The sequence below is a fragment of the Limulus polyphemus genome, unplaced genomic scaffold, assembly GCF_000517525.1.
Source record: "Limulus polyphemus unplaced genomic scaffold, Limulus_polyphemus-2.1.2 Scaffold1275, whole genome shotgun sequence".
Lineage (NCBI taxonomy): Eukaryota > Metazoa > Arthropoda > Merostomata > Xiphosura > Limulidae > Limulus > Limulus polyphemus.
This window is the reverse complement of record NW_013666885.1, coordinates 32,007-52,815: the sequence shown is the minus strand read 5'-3', so window position 1 is coordinate 52,815 and position 20,809 is coordinate 32,007. Positions and strand designations below refer to the sequence as shown.

Here is a 20,809-nt window from a genome sequence, read left to right as displayed (position 1 = left end):
TTCACGCACTTAACTTACGGTCACTACTGCGCTTGACTCAATTGTCTGTCTCTGCAATTATCTCTGCCGTCACTTTATTTGCCGGCTTATATACAATAAGAGCACACGTTTAGCAAATGCTAGGACATTCGACAGGTTCCTTGATCTTTCTAGAACTCCAGTGCATGCTCCCAGCGTTGCGCAACTTCCGCTGTCGTAACAATATATATATATATACATACATACAGTTACACACTTCACCATTTAAGTTTTTAGTATCTGCTTCATTGTTAGTCTGGCTAGTACAAAAGCTAGATTAAATGTCAATGTAAATTTGTTTTCTAAAAACTAAAAATTACTGAACTTTACTGACAATGTAATCAGTGTCCTAGTGTATTATATATGTCTATGTATACAATATAAACAAATGTATTTTAACTACAATCTTCACATCAAATGATTATTAGCTTCAGGTTTTTTTGTTGCTGTTTTTTGCAATAAACAAGAGATTCTTCAGCATTCTCTCTATATGTTACAAAATTACTAAGTTTAGATAAACCAAATGTCTTCACCTTGAAAACTGGCTGTGGGTTAAAACAAGTCCTTCTAACCTTATAGGAAACTTCACATCACAACTGCCCACCATGTTTTGAATTTTAAAGTCTAGAAACTTTGCCTAGTAAAATAAAAAGAATACAATAAAATATTACGCTATAAAACATTAAAAAATTTGAACTGAATAATATTTCAACAAAAGTTTTTAGGGGAAAATGTTTTTTTTAATTCCATTGGAAAGTTGGGATTTACAGCTGTCTTAGAAAACAACCATAACTTTTCTTTTCCAGATATTCTGCTCCTTAAGTCAAAAATAAAATTATATTTAATTTAGCTTCTTTTTTTAAAGAAAGGAGAAAAGTCTTAAAATAAGTTTAGTTACATATTCATATATCTCACACATTATAAAAAGTTAAATTCACAAATATATTAAAGTTAAATGTGCAGCTATAATGAATAGTTTAGACTGTTGAACATACAATGAAGTGAAAACTCCTCAAGTCCATAGGATGTTGGATTTTCATTTTAATGTGACTGTAAAAACAAGTCAAAAAGCTTTTATGTTAATTATTTTAGATTGAATTATAAAGATCTGAATCTGAGTGTCTAATTCTGTTTCATTAGTATTAACAAAGTGCCCCTCTTTTGTTTTTTATTTTCTAATTGACTTCTCTACCAATGATTATGCAGCCATGCTGTCTTAAGTGGTGTCCTATGCCATGACAAAACTATTAAGCTTTATAAAATGGAGGACATCACTTGTTTAGTATCATAGCTAGATGTTTATTGGTTGTTTTAATGAATGGGTCTCCACAGGTACAAGAACTTTTATAAATGACTCATAGACTGATGAAGATATGTTTTGTAAGTGAATATCACTTTCACATTTTTTATAGTCTACACATTATATATTTCATGGGCACATTATACATTGTCTGCCAAATGTGTATAAACTTACGTCAAACCCAAGTTTTTGGACAATTCTAGCATATTTTCTTGCTGCAAGCCTTGACTGTTCTTCACTGCAATGAAAGAATATCTAAAATGATATCTAAAATACAACACGTAATCCTTAAAAAATGAGAGCATTATGAAAAAGAACAATGTATAACTTATAGACCTGAGTGATTTGTGGAATTGAAAAATCAATTAATTTTCAAGCTCATTAATTGGGGACATTCAACTAAGAAATTATTTTCACATGAAACTTGGATTGTTGAAGTAATTGCAAATAGTGACAACCAGAAACACTAATTTTGATTAGTTTACTATTTTTGGGACACCAGTTGATTTAATCATAATTTTAATTAACTTATTATTATATGTGACAATAGCTGATATAATCGATGTGCATAGGTAATTAATTACATCAGTAATCACCCAGCTCTAGTTTACAATACTGATTAAAATTATGAACACAAACAAGTTACCACAGGCTATAACTGCCAAGTATAGTAAAATATTAAAATAATGACAAACACACATACACTAACTAAACAAATATTTTAGGTAGCATTTATGTATGATATTTTTTACAAGAAATAAAGCTTTACTCAAAATTGAAAGGAAAAATATTTTATCAAAATTTATTACACATACTTAATTCTTATGTCAAGTTTTAAGTAACTCACCTTACTGTATTTAAGAATTATATGCAAATATTAAATTGAATTATCAAGGCTAGAGTTTCTAGAATACTTCAAAGATGTATCCATCCACGTTGTTGTTGTTTTTTGAGTGACTCTGGAGAGTGCTGCCCTCTATTATTTTTCAATGAGATTGACTGTTTAAACAACAATAAAGTTCATTCATGTCAATGTGTGTGTGTGCCTGAATATGCTGTAGTTACTATTTGTTGTTGTTAAAAGTAACTACAGCCAAGGTTTAAGTGAAAGTGAAGAATGCCTATGTTAGTTGAAAGTCAGGCAAAATTCTAAAAAACTGAATTTGTGATAATGAAATAACAAATCATGTTTAGTGGGTGAGACATTATGTCACAGTACAACTGATGATAGTTTTCAACAAATCTCTCTACTGGCCCTATATGTAAAAAGGCAGTAAAGAAAGATTTGTGAAACAAATTTTCCTCAATGTTATTGTAATGTGATGTCACACAAACACTGATCTGTAGATCATGCTTCTCAGGCACAAGGTATTATATATTATAATAAAAAATAGTCAGTTCTTTAGATTTTTTATCTGGTAATACTTACAATGATACAGAATAAACAATTCATCAAGTAAACTCCCATATGTTGAGATACAGTGGCCTCATTGGCTACTTGACACCTTCATCAGATAGAGGTTATCCTCCTCAGCCAAAGTTAAATGTAGGAGTATAAAGGAAGCTGTTGAGAATAATGGATGTAATACTTTGAGCTCTGAGACAGAGAAATTAAAATACTTGTAGTTGTAGATTATAATGTTTTTCTTGATAAGATAATAATATTTTACTATTACTAAAGCTCAGAGTAGTTATTTTTGTGTATTTCAGTTTGATAACTTATGACTGGTTAATATTTCGTTTTATATCTGCATTTATAATTAAACCTAAAGCTATGACCTTATGATTAATACAAGATCGCCAGGCTTAACTTATTGTTGTGTAAGGTAACAGAACTAGTTTATTAAAAATTAGGTTGAAATAAAGAATTATCACAAGTGTTAGCTATGTAAGAAGGAGAATTTATTTATCTCAAGTGTTCAAATTATGGTTTCTATTATTTTTTAGCTGCTGAGAATTTAATGCATTAGTAAATTATTTAGTAGCAATTAGTACAACTAGAGACATGGCATAAATCAAAGCTAATGTTTTAATTGACAGGGGATTTTAGTGGTAGATTAACCTATAAACAGTGAAATAGCCTAATGTTAGTTAAATATATAATTATTGGTTAGGTAGATCCGAATAAAGACTAAGAAACTTCAATAAGATTAGAGCAGTTCAGGGATATGTGGGGTGAAATTTATAGAGTGCCTTAGCTGTCAAGATTGGGTTATGTTTGAAAGCTATAATTTTTCTGACACTGAATATATATTTCTGACAGGTACTTACTTACGCTTACATACATAGCTATTCTCCTTTAGTGCTGCCCTCTATTTGCAAATTTTTTTTGCATGCCATAAGCCTCTCACTCCCACGTACCCCTTGGTTCACATGGTTTAACTGATTCACGTATGAAACAAACCTCCACCAATAGAGGTCACCCACACACATATGACTCATTTGACTCCCTCTGTGATATTTATGCTATTTTACTATTTATGCTATTTCGAGTTTAGGCAGAAACTGAAGCACTGGTGGACAGTGGGAAGTGTGAACAGAAGTTAAGTACCTGTCGGAAACATATTTTCAGTGTAGGAAAATTATGACTTCCGACAAGGTACCTTACTTCCAGTCACATACATAGCTAGAATCCCACATTGAAAGGTGGATGGAATGATGCAAGGGAGAAAGTAGAAGCATCCTTTGAAAGGGTATGAAGGACACCCTCAAGAGGGAACCCTCTAATAAGAGAATGATATGTAGGATACCGCACCACTTCTGTACCAGGTATACTCTTTGCCCAGGTGTGGAAAAGGTGAGAAAGATCTGGGCAGAAAAATCTGAAGAGCACATCCCAATGGGAAAAAAAAAAATGGTTGGACAGTGATCCTAAGCACAATATATAATAATTTTAATCTCCCTGGTGAAAAAATGTGGGTAAAAGAAGGGATGTGCCTAGGGTTGCAAAATTTCCAGGAATTTTCAGAGTGGTAAATTTCCATTGGGAATTTTCAGGAATTTTTGGGAACATTCAAAAAATAACTCTTAAGTCTTACCTGAGGCTGAAATTATTTTGTAAAATATATTTTTGATATAAATAAGCTTTTTTCTTATTTAATACAATATTTAAACTGTAGAAGAAATACAATACTGAAAAGCATATGGTTGTGTTGATGCTTTAGTCACAACATGAAAAAATAGAAAACTATAGAAATATCATTAACCATAATTACCCTGAAGTACAAAAAATGTAAAAACATAAATGAAAATTATCATCTACACTGAATATTTAAATATAAAATTAAAAAACAAATACTAAAACATTTGTATCTCCCAGCAAAAAAACACCATATATACCAGTGCTTTACTGAGCTACAGCTAACATGCATACATTAAGCTCTTATAACTTGTGAATAATACTTGTATCTCTAAAAAGTGTACTACATTTCTATGGATGACCATTGTAAAGAAATATAAAAGAATAGGACGGATAATTCAGTTAGCAAATTTGGCAGTTAACAGATTGCACAATATGCTTCATGTAAATAAGTATAATACTGAATACAGAATTACTGACTCCTGACATATATAATGTCATTAATAGTACATTAATGAAAATAAAAAAACTCTTCATTATCACTATTTATATCACTAGAAATGTATACTATAATTATTATATGCATTTACACGATTCAAATGAAGATTTACTGCCCATGTTACAAGATCATAAAAGATGTTCAATGATATTTTATGCATCAAACAAAACAAAAGCAAACATGTTTTATTTTGGCATAATGTACATTACTCCAGATAAAAAGTTTTTGTTTTTAGCTAGAAATGTACAATATCTGTAACACAGACTTAACTGTACCAAATTATTTCATAGCTTCACAATCCTCATCTGAACTATATTCATCTGATGAGCAACTGTCTGATGAAATGCACTCAACTGTCATTTACTCATTTCAGTGTGAGAATCCATGTTTTCGCATGCCATGGATGCCAAAGATGTGGAAGTGTCAGATGTAGGTTCAAAGAGCTTTAAATTGCTCCTTATGGTGACTAGCTTGGCTACCCTGTCATTTGTTAGTCTGTTCCGTTGCTTGGTATGTACATTGCCAAATAAAGACAAGTTGCGTTCTGAGGCAGCTAAGGTAGGTGGCAGCTGACGGATACAAGTGGCAATAAGGGAGAGTACTTCTGTGTGACAAAGGCCCTTCCACCATGTGGCTGGGGAAATGTGCTGGGCAGAGGACCACAAGGCATCGCCTTTCCAGAGTCCTTCCTTTGCTCTAAGTTTTGCCAAACTAGCTAAGACCTTCCCTTCATCAAGACCAAGATGGTTTGCCATCACTGTTATAAAAGTGTATGTAGTGCTAACTTGTTGATCGTTAAGGTGTTCTCCTCTGTAGCAAGGGTGTAACATGTTGACTGCTTCATGGATTGGTTTCATGAAGAACTCTGACCTCTGCTCGATTAAATTCGTTGCAGCCCTTTCTTCAGCTTGTTTCAGTGGTGACTCTGGAAGTGCTGCACTTACTTTTTCTTTAACACAAGTTAGGAGCTTTGATACATTGGACAGAAGAGCATCATTGCTTTCAATTTCTGTAATTGCTGATGCCAAAGGATCAAGTATCATGAGGCTGTTCACTATGCGTGGCCAGAAAATGTCATTATCCAGAAGATCCTTTCACATGCTTTTATCAACACCCAGTGATTCCATAATTGCAAGTTCTTGCAATGATTCTTTGCCATTAATCAAGCTCTTATACATAATTACAACAGCACCCCATCTTGTTGGGCTTGGCAGTTTAAGTGTTGTTCCCTTATTCCAGGTTTTCTATTTTTCACAAAACGTTGCCCAAACTACTTCATGTCTCTTGGCATATTTTACCATAGCTGTTGCTTTCTTGAACAAGTTTTGCATGGAGTCAGGCTTCATGATATCTCCCAGAAGAAGACTCAGTCCATGCACTGCACATCCAATAGGTGTTATATGAGGGTATGCCTCTTGAATCTGTGTCCAAGCAGCTTTCATATTGGACAATGGCATATACTTTGTTTGATCCAGTTTCCTCAATTACACTTTTGAGTTAATTCGCAATGTAATCACTGGTGTGACATTCAGTTTTGGTTTTTGTGCTTTTGTAGAATACTGGTTGTGGAGTTGTGATGATGTAATTTATGATACTTTCCCACAAATGTTTGACCACCAATCAGAAATAATGGCAACACAGTCAGCATTCTTGATAGTTTCACCAACTTTTTCCTGAACATGTGTATACTCTGCATCCAACAAATGCATGCTCAGTGCATGTCTGGTGGGAGGTGTGTATGCAGGTCTGATGTTTCTGAAGAATGCTTGCCAGTAATGATTTGTTGTTAACATCAGGGGTGAACCAGAGGCATAGATGGCTCATGCTAAGCTTTCATGAAGTTTGCATTGTGATGCAGTGTCTATGCTGTCAAAATATGATAGTTTCTTTGTGGCTGATGAAGTGGATGGAACTGGTTGACCTGAATCACTTGTGGTAGCAGAAAAACCAGATGATTGTGGAACAGCTTTTACAGGTTTTTGTACTTTTGCAGTTGGTGCCAGGAGTAACTGTTGCTGCTTTTTCACAGGGTGTTGATTCTGTGGTGCCTTTTTGCATTTTTGCAAATGAGCTTGCATCTTGGTTGCATTGTTGACATATTGCTGTGAGCAGTAATTACATAAATAAACTTCTTTGCCACCTTTTTTTTCATTGCATTGAAGTGTCTCCAAACATCAGATTGTATACGTGGCATTCTGAAATTCAGAAAATTCTTTCATTGCTAATGTTCCAGATTAAATCAGGTATTATTATTAGACATTTTCTTGGCATCCTTTAAATACAAGCAAATATAGACCCTATTATGTATGAAATCCATGTATACCTCAAGTCCTCAACTGATATATAGGGCTATGGTAGATTAATTTTCTAATCTAAGGATTCGCTGCTCATATGTTTTGAAAATTGGAAAAAAACTTTATTACAAATTTATTTACTGCTCCTATTTTGATAGGCTAGAAAGTGAAGAAAAATAAATAAAATTTAAAATTATTGTCACTCTTCTTTTGACCTGGTAAATGTGTACAGGGTACTTTTAATAAAAGTCTGAATTATCAAATGTTTACACAAAAGCTTGCATTTACCTCATGCACCCTAATAAAATACAACCAAACACGCTAGTTAAAGCTATGTGTGTGTAGAGGATTGTATATTTCCTTTATTTCACAAGATATTCAAAAGAGCAAATAAAAGTATGTACATTCTATTTTTTCTGTCCATGCTTATTCAACAGAAATGAAGGGATTTCCAGAATGCATGGTTTACTTCATGTATAACTAGTGAATACACAGAAACAAGGAAAGAATTTTGTGGTTATATAAACATTTTATGTGGTTATGGCTTAAAATAAAACCATGTTGCAACTTGTAAATGGTTATTTATCAAGTTGTTATATACATTACACATATACACCATGTGTGATGTATGCAGTATATAAATGATGTAATACTAAGAGACTGAGAGCAACAGCAACAAATGCAGACAGAGGATATGAAATTTAAATTAAGCTCTTGATGTTCTTTAAAATGTACACAATGCACATATACAGGTTTCTAGGGCTCAATATACAGTTAAAAAATAAAAATACAATTGTTATAAAGTTGCTAGAATATTGTTTCAGCAAGATTTACAAATTAACTGAAAATTCCCATACATTCAAAATTCCAGAAATTTTCCCTAGAAACTTTCCAATAATTCCTGGAAAGTTTCCACACCCTTGTAACCCTAGATGTGCCCCAAGGTGTAGAGTGACTAGGGCACAATAGACAGTACATGGCAAGTCAACTGTTTCCAAAACTTGACCACCAGGAACCAACATCCATGTGGGGATAGGATGAGAATCATACCATCGGTAAGTCAACTACAATCCAAAACTCAACTGCTGGGAACTGACATCCATGTGGGGGTAGGAAAGAGGATCATACCATCTTCATCTCAAGTTGAACTGACCAGAGGGAGAAATTCCCACTACCAATTGGGGAACAGGACACATGGGATCAGAGTGAAATACATAGATATCCCACTGAAACCAAATAGACCAGACCACCTCAAGCGCAGTCACATCCTCGGCATAAAGACATCAAGAGTTAGTGCAAAAGGAAAAAGCAGAGCAACCAACATGTGTACCCGCCGTGACACACAACACGAAATCAGTGCACTTGAGATGAAATGAGTAAGGCACCCCCTGAACACACATGTGAGGAGTTATGGTGATTGGTTCAGCTCTAAATCCAAAACTCAACCACTGGGAACGAACTTCCATGCAGGGGTAGGATAAGGGATCCCAATCAAAGGGGTGAACTGCATATATACCAACACACCACATGTGTGAGTACATCAGGTCGATTGGTTCAGCTGTAAATCCAAAACTCAACCACCAGGAACCATCATCAATGCAGGGGTAGGATGAGGGATTCCAATCTCACTACATGTTTGAGAACATGATGTTGATTGGTTCCGTTCTAAATCCAAAACTCAACCACCAGGAACCAACATCCATGCAAGGGTATGATGAGGGATCCCATAAATCTCAATATGAGTGTGAGCAATAAGGTGATTGTTTGAGCTCTAAATCCAGAACTCAACTGCCAGGAACCGACTTCCATGCAAGGGTAGGATGAGAGATCCCAATCATTATGGAGGATCACTCCAAAGATACAACATCCCTCTGAGAAGCCTGTGCAGAGATGAAGCATCTTTTTGTTGGAGGATTTCTGTCAACTACACCAGCAGAATACCACCTCCCTACTCTCAACTGAATGGATTTCTCATTATTTATATTGTATATCTCTCATTCAGGAGGATACCTCCATGTTCCACCATTCCAGTGGCATGGAACTAAAAAGTGGTAAGGACTCTCTTACTCCAATGGAAGAAATGGGGAATAAATTGCAGTAGAGAAACTGGAGAAATATACACACACCATAGACAGTGGAATGGGTGACCATGAAACCCTATTTTGAAAAGCAGACCAAAGAATAGGTATGAAGCAAATATAATGTGAGGAATAACCTACAAGCGATCTTGCAGAACACCTCATCTCTAGTATATATAATAGCAAAAAACTGTGTGCATTTAGTGACCAAGAAAATTATGAAAGTGAAATCAACATGGCCTTACAGTGCACATTTGAGGACAAATCTAAGTGATTGAAGTATACCTGGAAAGGCACCACTCACCACAGACCAGGATCCAGATCAAATTACCTGGAACTTAGGCTGCCATAAAAGGGATGGAGTGCTGGGAACAGGCAAAGGTGGAGCAGATTGGATCTGGAGCAGCCACAGAAACCATGGCTGGGCTGGCCAGTAAGGGGCAATCAAAAGGACTTGACACAGAGTGGAGTGGATGATAGAAATCACCCTGGGAAGAAGTCAGATACAAAGATACACATAATTTGTCTGTCCAATCTTGACTGAATGCATCAACAGTCAGGGCAAGTGGATGAGGCAATGAAGTCCAAAACTGAGGTAACTTGGTATTGAGGATAGTGGCAAATGCATCCAGGTGCATAGTACGAACCTGAGTGCATAATAACTGGAAAACCTTAGGATCTAAAGACCACTCCATTGGATAAATTTTGACCAGACAGGATAGATGATCCAAGACAAGGTTGAAAGCACTTGGAAAATGACACGCAAATAGATGAATACTGTGCATGCAGGCTGTATAAAGAAGATCTAACATTTGACAACAAAGGGAATGAGAACAGGTGCCTCCCTGGTGATTGATATATACCACCACCATAAAACTGTCTGTATTAATCAAAACCAGACGATTGCAGGCTAGAGGAAGAAAATGATCCAAAGCCTGATAAACAGAAAAAAAGCTCCAGGATATTGATATGGTAAGACCATTTGGTTGCAAACCACTGACCTGAAGTGACTTGCTGCTTGACCCATGCCCCCAGCCACAAAGTGAAGTATCCTTGAATATATGTAAATTTGGATGAGGGAAAGGAAGTGGAATGCCCATCAAAGTGTGAGCCTTGTCCAACCACCAATGCAGATCGTCTATAAGGGAAGGAGGAAGGGTAAAAGGAATATCCAAGGGCTCCCATGCAAGGCTCCATTGAAGGGATCTCACATGAGCACGACCCATGGGGATAAATGCCACCATAGAGGACCAAATCCACAAAATAGATAGAACCTCATGAGTAGTAATAAAGGGAGGAATAAGGGCATTGATGACTGCCAGCTCCATTGAACAAAGTTGAAGAGGAAAAGGTTGGGCCTGACTGAGATCTAAATGGATAAGATCTTGGGTAGGAACAATGTAGGACTACTCCAATTGGATCCACCTCCAAAAGAAGCAGACAAGTGTGTTAGCCAGACTCCAGTTCAGAATGAGCCAACAGAAGTCAGTCATCCATGTAAAAGCGGAAGCACAACCCTCAAGCATGTATAAATCCAGCTACAGCCTTGACCACCTGAAAGAAGACATACAGTGCCATAGCAAGCCTGAAGAGCACAGATTTGATAAACCAACCCATGGTGAATAAACCGAAGGTAGCATCTCGACAGCCGTGACATGGGAATATGGCTGCCAATCTCTGGTTTTCTTGGAGACAACAAACAGCCTGGAATAAAACCCCAGAAAAGGATGAACCACAGGTTCCATGGCATTCTGAGAAAGAAGATCCTATATTGCCTTGGACAAATGCTACCATGTGGTAAGATCCCGAGGCAACAGAAAGGAAACGAGTATCTGAGACAATGGAGGAATAAAACCTGAAGAACCCATAGATCCCTGGGAAAGTCTCACCATAGATTAACAAACTGGGATAACAAGCCCACATCGGCCCATAGCCCACAGAGTAGTCAACGATGCTGTTGGTGGTGTGAAACTCGTCGTTGAATAAAACGATGAGAAGAAGATCCTCTAATGGAAGGAACACATAAGGATGGGGAACAGAAATAGGGGATGGTCGAGGCTCTGTGCAAACAAATGATCAACCAACAAGGAAAGAGTCGACTGCTGTCTCACAGATTCCACTTGGGATTCCAAAGTCACTGGAACATCTCCAATATCAACGTATGGCCAGGCACAAGTCCCTAAGATAAGGAGATGGCAAAGGAATGTGGGAAAAAATTGCATCTCTCCCCAAAAGATCCCAATAACAGAGGAACCACATGTATAAGAGCCAAACTTGAGAAATGTACCAAGAAGGAAGTAATTAGGGCAAATGTATCCCCCGATAAACACTCAGAATCTTGACAGATCATCTCGAAGAGGAGGTGTATGATGGACAGGTTCCATAAGATAGACGTGAGGATATGACAAAGGTGAAAAAATTGGGCATGGGACAAAAGAACAGGACAATCAGAGTCCACCCCCAAAATGAGTAAAATGGATTCCAGTTGCCGAGAATCAAGGAACGGAAAATCGGCCTGATGGTAGGCTAAAGCAAACTGATCCAAAGCCCATTGAGGGTGAGGCATGCCCATGCTTTCACGTAACTGAGATACAAAACACTCAGCATGAGCCCCAATATCAGGAGATGGTGGAAACACAAAATGCTGTGAGGAAGGAATATCGAGTAACAAGGAAGATAGATGATTACAGAAAATCAGGGAAAGGGATAAAACAGAAAATACCTGGGAAATCATGTCCAAAAAAGCCATATTAGGCCTAAGGGAACCCACAGTAGGAACTCGAGAAGACATGGCAAATTCAGGCAGAGAAAAAAGGCTGTCAAATGTTTCGTCATCCCGAACAGGTTTGGCTTGTTAAGGAGGAAGTTGGGCAACATCAGAAGAAGTTGGCTTAAATAATGATCAATCTCTGAACAAATAATTGCCGAAACTTCCATTGTCAAGTTCCCCCACCTGAAGCCTGAGTGAATGTGCTAATAGAAGGTACAGCCTCTGCCATGGTAACTTGGACTTCAGAATTCATAATGCTAATGAAAACTATGTTGGTAAAGAAAGAAAAGCATGGAAAAAATGATAAAGTTCCATAACTGGGTAGAAAATTAAATAATACCACAACTAAATGACGTACAAATAACAACTATTTAAAATAAGAAGGAAACTGAAAAAAATATATATATATACAATACTAAAATTATAAATTCGAAGAGAACACTAAATAAAACGTCTGAACACAAGCACTTTCAAATGAGAAGTGATAGTTAGGTAGAACAGCATAGAGCGAGTCACATGAGTCAAGTGTGTGTAGAGTGCATCTATTGGTGGAGGTATGTTGCATGACAATTTGCATGCATGAATCAGTTAAACCATGTGAACCCATGTGGAGTGAAAGGCTTGTAGCTTGCGAACAAAATTTGAAAACAGAGGACAGCACTAAACGAGAATAGCTATTTATGTGAGCAGAAGTAAGGTACCTTGTTGGAAACTATAGACTAGATTGCATCTTTCAGGAGACTCATAAAGATATAATACACACTACACTTGCAGACCTTGTATAGATAAGGGTCAGTTAGAGGTATTATGCTATATTAGATGAGGAAAATAACAGATTAATAGCAGAAATCAAGGAATAAGAAAGTAAATGGATAGTTAGCTTTGATGGAGTTTTAGAAAGAGAGGACTGGTTTACAAAGATATACTGCATTAAAAATAATTTCAACCTTTGTCTGCTTGCAACAAGAAACAAGCTGATTAAGAGGTTTACATAATGGAGGAATCACTTATTACCTACAATGATAAAATTATCAGTATTGGGGAGCATAGAAAGACTAGACCTAGAATTTGTCAGCCAGGTGTTAAAGTAAAGAACATTAAAGCTTAATTGCTGGAGAGCGTTCTCTATTTGTTTGTGCATATAGGAGCAAATGATTCTGGAAATTCTAATACAGACTCGGTCCCTCAGACCAACCTCATAAACCATCTTGTGCTTGTTATAGTTTTTATGCTATAACTTTTAAAATAGTAAGCATATGTTAACGAAATTTAGCAAATTATCAGTACACATTACAATGCTTTCATATGCAAAATATCAAATTTTCTTATTAAGTCTTAAGGTTTGTAAAGCAATATTTTTCTCATGACTTTTTTTTTTCTTTCCAGATGCTGCTTATCCAACATGTAAAGTTATTTTCATTTTAAGATTAAAAATACTTTTGTGCACCAGAAGATTTTCAAATTTCAAAATCTTTATAGTGTCCAGATAGTTATTCAATGTTTCTTAAGAAAAAAACTTTATATTTTATGTTATTTTCAGTAATAAATCTCTGTTTGGGTGCAGTAAATTTGACCGATCTCCTAACCACGTTAAAAAATTAGGAAATAAATATAAGTTATGCCCTTTTCATTCTAGAATGACTACAAATTATAACACAAAAACATAAATGTTTAGACTAAATAGCTTAAATCTCATAACATTATACATTTATATATATTTATTATTTTTATTATATTGACCTTTCAATCGTGCCTGGCTAACAATACAGAAGTTACAATGACATGGCACATGCGCACTCATGTTACCATATCCAATAACATAAAACTGACCTTTAGTCTTTACAAAATGACCTGTCTTGGCTGTGTTTTAGTAGACTAGTATTTTTGTAAAATACAGTCACATTTCAATTATTATTCATTTTTTATGTATATAAATTATTGCTATTTAGAAATAAGTTCTTAAATTTATTTTTCTTAAAACATAGAACTGTGAATAAAGAAGTAAAGCAAACTCTTCTAGTTATGACCTTTGTACTCGGTTGCTGCTTGACATCACAAACATCTAATTTGAACCAGTGCTGCATTCAACATATCAAGTACCACACAAAAATCGATGTTTAACAGTTTGTTTAATATTTACCTTTAAATTAAGAATTTACATAAGGAATAATACTAAGATTTGAATTATAATCTACAGTTTGATACCAAACTTACTTAAATAAATTCATGAAATAGTAGTTCAATAAAATTTTGAATGCGAGTCAACAAACATAGTCGTCTGGAAAGGGTTAAATGTGAAAAATATTCACTTATTTTCAATATATTTTTTGAAAACAACACCTTTTAGTACATAGATATCTATGACGCAACTTTCTTCCCACCAAAACTATTAATGGTTGAGTGTTGTTTTAACAGAAATTAGCTTGAATTGTTAATATATGTTCCACTGTTTTAACGGTTTTTATAAGGATTCACTTATATTGACATGTCTTGTATATGATAAATTATATTAGACTTGATGTAGTGTAATTTATGTTCTGGGGTTCATGAAAAGTGTGGAACATTTAATAAAATAAAGTTTGTATCATCTTCCATAATTTATTTATATCAGGTGTAAAATAAATCAGTACAAGTAATACTTCACTGAAGATTTTATTCCTTTATATTGGAAGTGGTTGAGGAGGAGGAATTGGCAAAGGTGCCAGGTTGACAGTTTGCGTAGTGTGCCAAATACTCTAGCACTGGTGCTGGAAACCATCATTCTCAAGTCAGAGAGGATGTGTTTGGCAGGTGGAAATTTATGTACACCCAAAACTCAAGGAACTGAAAAACATTAACACAGCCCTAGAGAAGTGAAAATATCCAGACATGGAGGTGGTGAAAAAAAAAGGAAACCTACATCAAGCCTAAGAACAGACTCCATGAAGGAGCAAGATCCCATTGATGATGTTTCATGTATGCATAAGCTGTGATAACTGCCACATAAAGAGAAGAAATCATTCCCAAGTCAGAGAGAATGTTTAGTTGATGATATATGTACCAAAAACGCAAGGGATTGTAAAGCCAAAAGAGATGGGTAATGAGTTCATTGGAGAATGTTAATTCGAAATCTTAGATGAACAGGATATTGAGTAAGAACATGATGATACTTGGATTTGTGAACAATCCATCCCAGAGAAGAAACTATCTGGGAGGTTAATTCAATGTGAAATAACCACTGAGCCAGAATTCTCTAATTATCCATGTAATGGTGACAATCGATACAAAATTTGTGTAAAACATCAGCTAACAGTCTGACTACATATATGAAAACACAAGGTGCCAAAGCCAGACCAATCTGATAAGCTACTCCACAATGTGAAAAATAAAGACATGTACAAGAATATTGGTAAAATTGGACATGCAATTAATTGTTTTTGAAATCTCTATTCATCACCCAAAAATCCTGATGAAGAAACTTTCATAAAATTCTCATATATTCCACCTAGAAAGTAGGAATACTTCTAGATAACTAAAGCAATGGAAAGATCCACGACCAGTGTCCAATCTCCTGTTGTCTTTGGCACCACAAAGAGAAGGAGTAAACCCCCAAGGAAATATGAAGTACAATACTGATATCCCCTTGTTGTGGACAAGATTCAAAACTACCAGATGCTAAAATCAAATAAAGACTGGAACAGTAAAAATTGGATGATGACAAGATTTTGAATTGAAGAAACTGAAAGGCCAAGGTACACAAAGCCAATGAGTTCATTCGATTAACAAAAACCTAAGATGTCTCACAACAGTCCAGATGGAGGAGTCATCCATAACAGAGGCATAAGGCCATCCTTGCTTGCATCGACATTAGGTAAAATGAAAAGTACAAATAGACATAGCAGTTAAAATCATAAATAATATTCAACGTTAAACTGGTACACAATTAAAAACATTTTATTTAAGCCTATCTATGGCCTTCAAAAAGTTGATGACTCTACATGTTTCGACGTTACAATATTCAGGAGTGTAATGTCGAAACATGTAGAGTCGTCAACTTTTTGAAGGCCATAGATAGGCCTATATAAAATGTTTTTAATTGTTTACTAGTTTAACATTGAATATTATTTATGATTTTAACTTTATACACAAATGCCAAAATACTATAAGACATAGCAGTTATTGAAGAACCTCATACACAGGATTCAGGAAGGCAATGAGGAATAGAAGCTAAAACCCTAACCAATTCCTGTTGAAAATGCTTCCCCTGAATATAAAAAAAGTTAACTCTCTCACTATGGACTCAGTCAAATCAACCGAGTTTGTAACCATGGAGATATTCATTACAGTTTTCCTATTATAATTTCTAATGCATTAGGTGTATCCTCAGAAAATTTGGTAAAATCAGTTTTAATTAAGTATTTTTACTAGAGATTTGTCCGTGAATATATCGAGTCATGGGGAGGAAGGCGGGAGAATGTGAGAGGGAGGTAGGTATTATTGGAAATACATTTTCAGTAGAGGAAAAATGTTAATTTCTGAAACTCACTTACTTCCTCTCACACTATGGCTAGAATCCTACATTGACAAAATAGAGGGGCCGGTGCGGGCAAGATCCACACAGAAATCATCTGCATAGAAAAGAGGTGTGCAAAAATGAGATATAGTAATAGCACACTAGTGGGGTCTGCACTACTTCTGGAACGTGACTTCCAGACAACATGAAATCTAATTCCTGGGTGGTAAAGGCTGATCAGCCACACAGGCAAAACCCTAACATATTTAGAAAAACATGAATTCTTCCAGCTCCCAACCAGGTAGACGAGGTTCCATGTTTCATCATTGGAATTATAGGGCTGTGGACCCAAATCTAGATACAAGGCATAGTGACTAGGGCATTTTATTTTATCTTGTTTAGTAATGTGGTATTATTGGAACTCAACCTGAAAGTTACAGAATGTTGCATGTTGATCCACCAGAATTATGAAGAGAAGGAAAGCAACACAAAAGTAGACAAACTCTCACTCCAACCTGAAAAAGTGCAAAATGCAACAAACTAAGCTTTTAGGACCTGTCACACCTCACTCAACCTGAAAAAAACAGAGATTACCCAGCCTGGAATGACAAACCAAAATCTTAACTCACCAACCTGAGAAGCAAGGCAACACCTCCTGCCCCCAGAATTATAAGGAGGATGTGGAACAAACTAAGTCCATCCAACTGCACAGGAATTGATACTCCATGTACTGAATTATGAGTAGCTGAGGCTCCTCTTCTAGAATCATCAAAATGAAAAGAATGATCAAAAAGAAGAGCTATGCCCAACTCAACCAGATAGTGAAGAGTCATCTCTGAACTGGAATTACGAGGAGGTTCCCACATAGGCTAGTCCTGCTCCAACCATACATCTGGGAAAAACATCCATGATAATAATAGGACACCCAGCTTTGTCTTCTTATTATTAAGTGGAATAATGAGTTCAAGCACCACTCAGGAGGAATAAATCTCTGTCCACCACTCCAGCGATTGGAAACTGGAAGCAGTAAGGACTCCCACACTTCACTAGAAGAAATAGGGGTTACTCACCTTGGGGAATACCAAGGAACAATGCTCCAGAGATAGTGCAATAGATTAACCACATTCACTATTTTGAAAAGCAAACTGACATCGATTTATTCAATCTATGGGTCAGCAGTGCTGGGCAAAATCCCCTTAAGCTTTACTTATGATAGTCCATCAGTGGCAGTCTGTTAGTGTATTTGTCTTTGTGTGATAATTGTATACCACCCAGAAAATGCACATGGTGGTCTTATGGATCATCACATCTCAACAGAGCTCACTGAGCTTGCGGGATGCAAATGAGAATGATGAAAGAGTCTCTGAAAAAGAAGAGAAATAAACACAAAAGAAATGATGTCATTAACGTCTCTGATAAACTATCTGAGACATGGAGAATAGCCACAGGAGTAGCCGACAACCTTCCAATAAGGCAACTGCCAAATCATGTAAATAATGATATATAAATGTATTAGGAGTGATCCACATACCAGCTTGTAGAATCTCCTCCAGAGGGCAATGCAACTGAGCTACCAGGGACATCAAGATATGGCAAACTTGATGAGATGAGAACTGAAGAAATCACCACTTCACCAATGAAAACCCAGAGTAAGCAATATAAACCCATTGACAAACCCAAGCCGTCAAAGCAACAAGGGATAAGTCATGTGGTACCATAGGATTCCAATGGAGAAACAAACAGTAGCATGAACCACGAACCCCTTTAATGCATGCAACACAATATCAGAGCCCAAACCTATTGGCCTGAAGGCATAGAGGAGATGGACGAGATACATTGTGGGAAGAAGAATAGATGCCTCCTTTGTGATGAGAAATCCAGCTTTCACGGTTTAGGATAAAAGAGGTCAAGTGTGAAGTTCTGGCAAGTGGAGAGAAGTTAGTCGTCCATATAATGGTGAGTGTGAATGCCCTATGAGTGAAGATGACATAAAAAGGACCTCGCTATCTGGCAAGAGATGTATGGGGTAGATGCGAAGCCAAAAGGTATAGTACAAAACTGAAAACCTATCATTTGTAGACAAAACAGAGATAATGATGTGAAGACTCCATGACTGGAATATGAAGATAGGCATCAGCAACATCAAACCTAGTCATCCATAGACCAGGAGCAAAATGCCACCAAAAGGAAAAAAATGACTCCATCATAAACTGAGGAAGCTGCAGGAAACAATTGAGACAAGAAAGGTTGCAAATCGCCTGTCATCTGTGGTACTACAAATAAACAGTAAATGCAGGAAACTGACCGGCAGAAGACCAGGAAAGGCGAGAGGCCAGTGCTGAAAGAGGAGAGTGGAGATGAACCACATCCACTCTAGATTCCATGGAAACTGGAATACCTGCAAAAATAGAATGTCTGAGAAAATGATGATGCCAGATGCGAAATTAAAGAGCATAGGAAAATAGGGCTGAGCTTGCCAAAGAAGCACAACCAACAGGACCTGACAAAGGAGTGTTGAGTATCAAAGTGAGGATACTAGGTAGAAGACAAGGAGGTATAGGGAAAAGGAGGACAGCAATCCTGGCCAAAAGCATCAGCCAATATGGCCAGAGGATGAGGAACTGGAGGCCAGGAGAGGTACATTTTGTAGTTGAGAGTAGCAAATGTAGAGGTGAGAGATGTGTCCAACTAAGAGTAAACCCAACAAAATCAGAGGGTGGAGAGACCACATAGTAGGTAGAACCCTGTAAGGGGGAGAGAGGCAGAGAAGCATCAGAGAAGTGATGAAGATCCAGTCAGAGGACAAAAAGGGGATGCCCACCACTGTGTTCACATGGTTGAGTTGCCAAGAGAAGAAAGACAACAGATACTGAAAAGGGTACCAACATGTTCAGCAAATATCACTGGAAGAGACACGTGAGCATGACCTAAAGGAATGAGTGGTAGAAGGGAAGGCAGATGTCCCAAAAGGAAAAGACCTCTGAACAAAGAAATGGAGCCTGATGAATAATACAGATAGCAGTGTAAGGGAGACATACACTTGGTAAGAGAGCAACCCATTCCAACAGCAAAAGAACCAAATAAGGAGGTACAGAACAGAAGAATAATTATGGGTCAATGTAGTGAAAATAAGAAAACATACCACTCCAGAAAATACTCCCCAGGAGCACCATGAGGAACCTCAGTCAGATGGTAAAGTAGTAAGAGGTAATGGAAGAGGGTGATAAGAAAGAAAAAAGCATGAAAAGTGGGCACTACAAATGAAAACAGAAGTTAAGGGATCCTCCCCAAACAAGGAATAGGGAGTCCAAAGAGTGGGAATTAAGGAAAAGAACAAAGAATGGCTGTAAGTCAGGATAAAACAGTTAAGTAGCTTAAGAGAATAAGGCATATTGACATGTGTGCAGTTGATCAAGAAAAGAGACTGCATGGATTAAAAAATCTGGTGAAAAGAGGAAAACAAAGGGGAAAGAGAAGAAAAAAAAGGACATACCTGTCAAATCATGTCAATAAAGAGAACAGAAGAATGAGGATACTCATCCATACAAAAAGCTGAGCCTAGAGTAAACCTTGATGGGGAAATAGCAGATTAAATCCCCATCAGCCAAATTATGTTGAAACTGGGGAGAAAGAAGGTCAGCCTAACAGACAGAAGAAGGAGGCTCAGTGTGCATGAAGAAAACTACAACTTGTGGAACAATAGCTGTCATGTCCACCACAGACAACAAGCCCTAGAAGCTATAAAGATTCAAGTCCCATGTTAGGAGTATCATCACTATCACAGGATGAAGCAGAAATTACTATCAATTGAGAAGTTATAATGGGTAAGCAAATAAACAAATTCTGGGGTTTCATTAATAATAAAGGAAACCAGTGAAACTGGAATGATCATGAAGTTTTTCAAAAACTATCGCAAAACTCGAGTAATTGAATAAAAAGTTTAAAACACGTCTGTTCTAGTGTGTTGAGGAAAAGAATGAAGTAATCTTGAGTGCAAATGCTTAAGGGGGGTTGCTGTGCATGGAGGTTGTGTTGCCCTCCTTCTGGTGGAGGGCTATTATTCCATGATGACATCATTATGCATCAGTGCAGTTCATGTTAAACATGAATTTAGGAGGAAGTTAGCCCAAGGTTAGTTCCATACAAATCTCTTAGGCAGTCATGCAAAGAATACAGCAATTCTGTGTGAAAAGGTGAAGTATCGTCTCAGAATTTTTTTTTATTATTTATTTATATATATATATATATATATCTGTCTTTGTTTGTTAATTTCCAGTAA

The 20,809-nt window shown here is 36.5% G+C and overlaps 1 protein-coding gene across 2 annotated transcripts in view; it reads right to left on the bottom strand.

Annotated features, from left to right (window-relative positions):
• The window catches only part of LOC106462883 (TATA-box-binding protein 1-like), a 51,912-nt gene that overhangs the window by 8,990 nt on the left and 22,113 nt on the right, over window positions 1-20,809 (bottom strand). For both annotated transcript variants that reach the window (XM_013922849.2, XM_022390284.1), the window contains 2 exons: window positions 1,493-1,556; window positions 552-655 (listed from right to left, as the gene is read on the bottom strand). In XM_013922849.2, the coding sequence (XP_013778303.1) occupies window positions 552-655; window positions 1,493-1,556 (168 nt within the window). The remainder of the gene's footprint in view (window positions 1-551; window positions 656-1,492; window positions 1,557-20,809) is intronic.